The sequence below is a fragment of the Entamoeba invadens genome, assembly GCF_000330505.1.
Source record: "Entamoeba invadens IP1 unplaced genomic scaffold scaff_1105074725353, whole genome shotgun sequence".
NCBI lineage: Eukaryota > Evosea > Mastigamoebida > Endamoebidae > Entamoeba > Entamoeba invadens.
Window position 1 is genome coordinate 1 of NW_004191818.1, and position 1386 is coordinate 1386.

A 1386-nucleotide genomic window follows, 5' to 3' on the forward strand; every position below is an offset into this window, starting at 1 on the left:
AGAGTTATCATCGAACATTACTGCAAGCAATTCATTAACAAGCCATCCTCATCTTTGCAAATTCTTCTTTTTGGGAAACCATCGAGGACTATTGAAAAACATTTCAACGGAATGTCACGACTTCTTCTACGAGCCAATACGGTATCTCACCGTTTCCGTGAGTTTATTTGGGCATGGGATGGCAAGGGTGTCAGATGTCAAGCTAAGAACACTAAGCATGGTGCCACGTCTTCCGTTTTTGGGATGTCGAAGTCTTTTTCGTCCTTTGTTGCTTCTTTAAGTTTTAATCATGCGTACATTGAAAAGAGAAATGCAAATCGCTGTGGGAAAACGACAGGAGAAGGAATGAAAAGGGGGTGGGAGTCGTTTTCAAGTAAAATGTTCAATGGTTTTGCCGAGTTGGTGTATTAGCATGTTGTTAATAGTAGAAAGATGGTATTGGTGGATTTATTGCTGGTGTCGGGAAAGAGGTAGTTGGTGCAATTGATTTATTTGGTAAGACTTCCGAAGGCAAAGGGTCGAGTACCAACACAAAAAGATTCTGAGGATCCAAGAACCAAAAAGTGCCAACTACAAAGTTGTGATGAAGTCGTACGACAAAAATGAGTTTTTTTACTTAAGTTGGTGAGCAACACTAAATTGGAAGTGTACATTGTTTCTTACATGTCACACGTGAAATGTGCTTGGGTTCTTGGAGTAAAGCACTTCTATGTCAATAAAAACAATGACATTAAAGTTTTTATATACCTATTACTTGAAATCAACAAATCAGTTGATGTACTCCACCTCTTTTGTAAAGTAGCGAAGTATACCCACTTGATCAGAGTAAAAGTTGACATTCCATCGAGTATAGCTGTTATGTAAAGAGCTCAAAACGTGATAAAATTTAATTAAATTCGTGTTTACTTTGTTTAAAACTTTATAACTATTTTAACTTTAAGAATAGTCAAACAATAATTTGAAGTTATTTATAACAAGAGTTTTTAATTCGACATCGTGTCGGAAAAACTCGTGCCTTTAATTGGGACACGAAAGACTACGGCATGAATGTCCATCGCGTCAAACTCATTTTCAATATTGACATTGAAGATAAGTGTGTAAACAGTTACTTGTCATTAAAAACAAAAAAAAACAAGGAAAAATACATTATTTATTATTTCTTATTTATAAAACTAAAAATACTTATTTAATGCTTTGTGGTATTTTTAATACTAAAAATATTCTTAAATCGATCAAATAAGAGAATTAATAAATAAAACACCCCACAAAAAGGCGAAAAGGAATAACAAGTTTGTATGAACAACATGGTTATTTTTAAAATCGTTGTTGTTGTTTTGTATTTGTTTTGGTTATTGACTGATAAGTTTTCATTTTTCGTTTTCTTTT

The 1386-nt window shown here is 33.5% G+C and overlaps 1 protein-coding gene across 1 annotated transcript; it reads left to right on the forward strand.

The window, feature by feature from the left end:
* Positions 1 to 111: 111 nt before the first annotated feature.
* EIN_385700 (hypothetical protein) lies at positions 112 to 545 on the forward strand (the record flags this gene model as incomplete). The annotated part of the gene is made up of 2 exons (XM_004185016.1): positions 112 to 388; positions 433 to 545. 2 exons carry the CDS (start codon positions 112 to 114, stop codon positions 543 to 545), a joined length of 390 nt encoding a protein of 129 aa, XP_004185064.1.
* Between the last annotated feature and the right edge of the window lie 841 nt (positions 546 to 1386).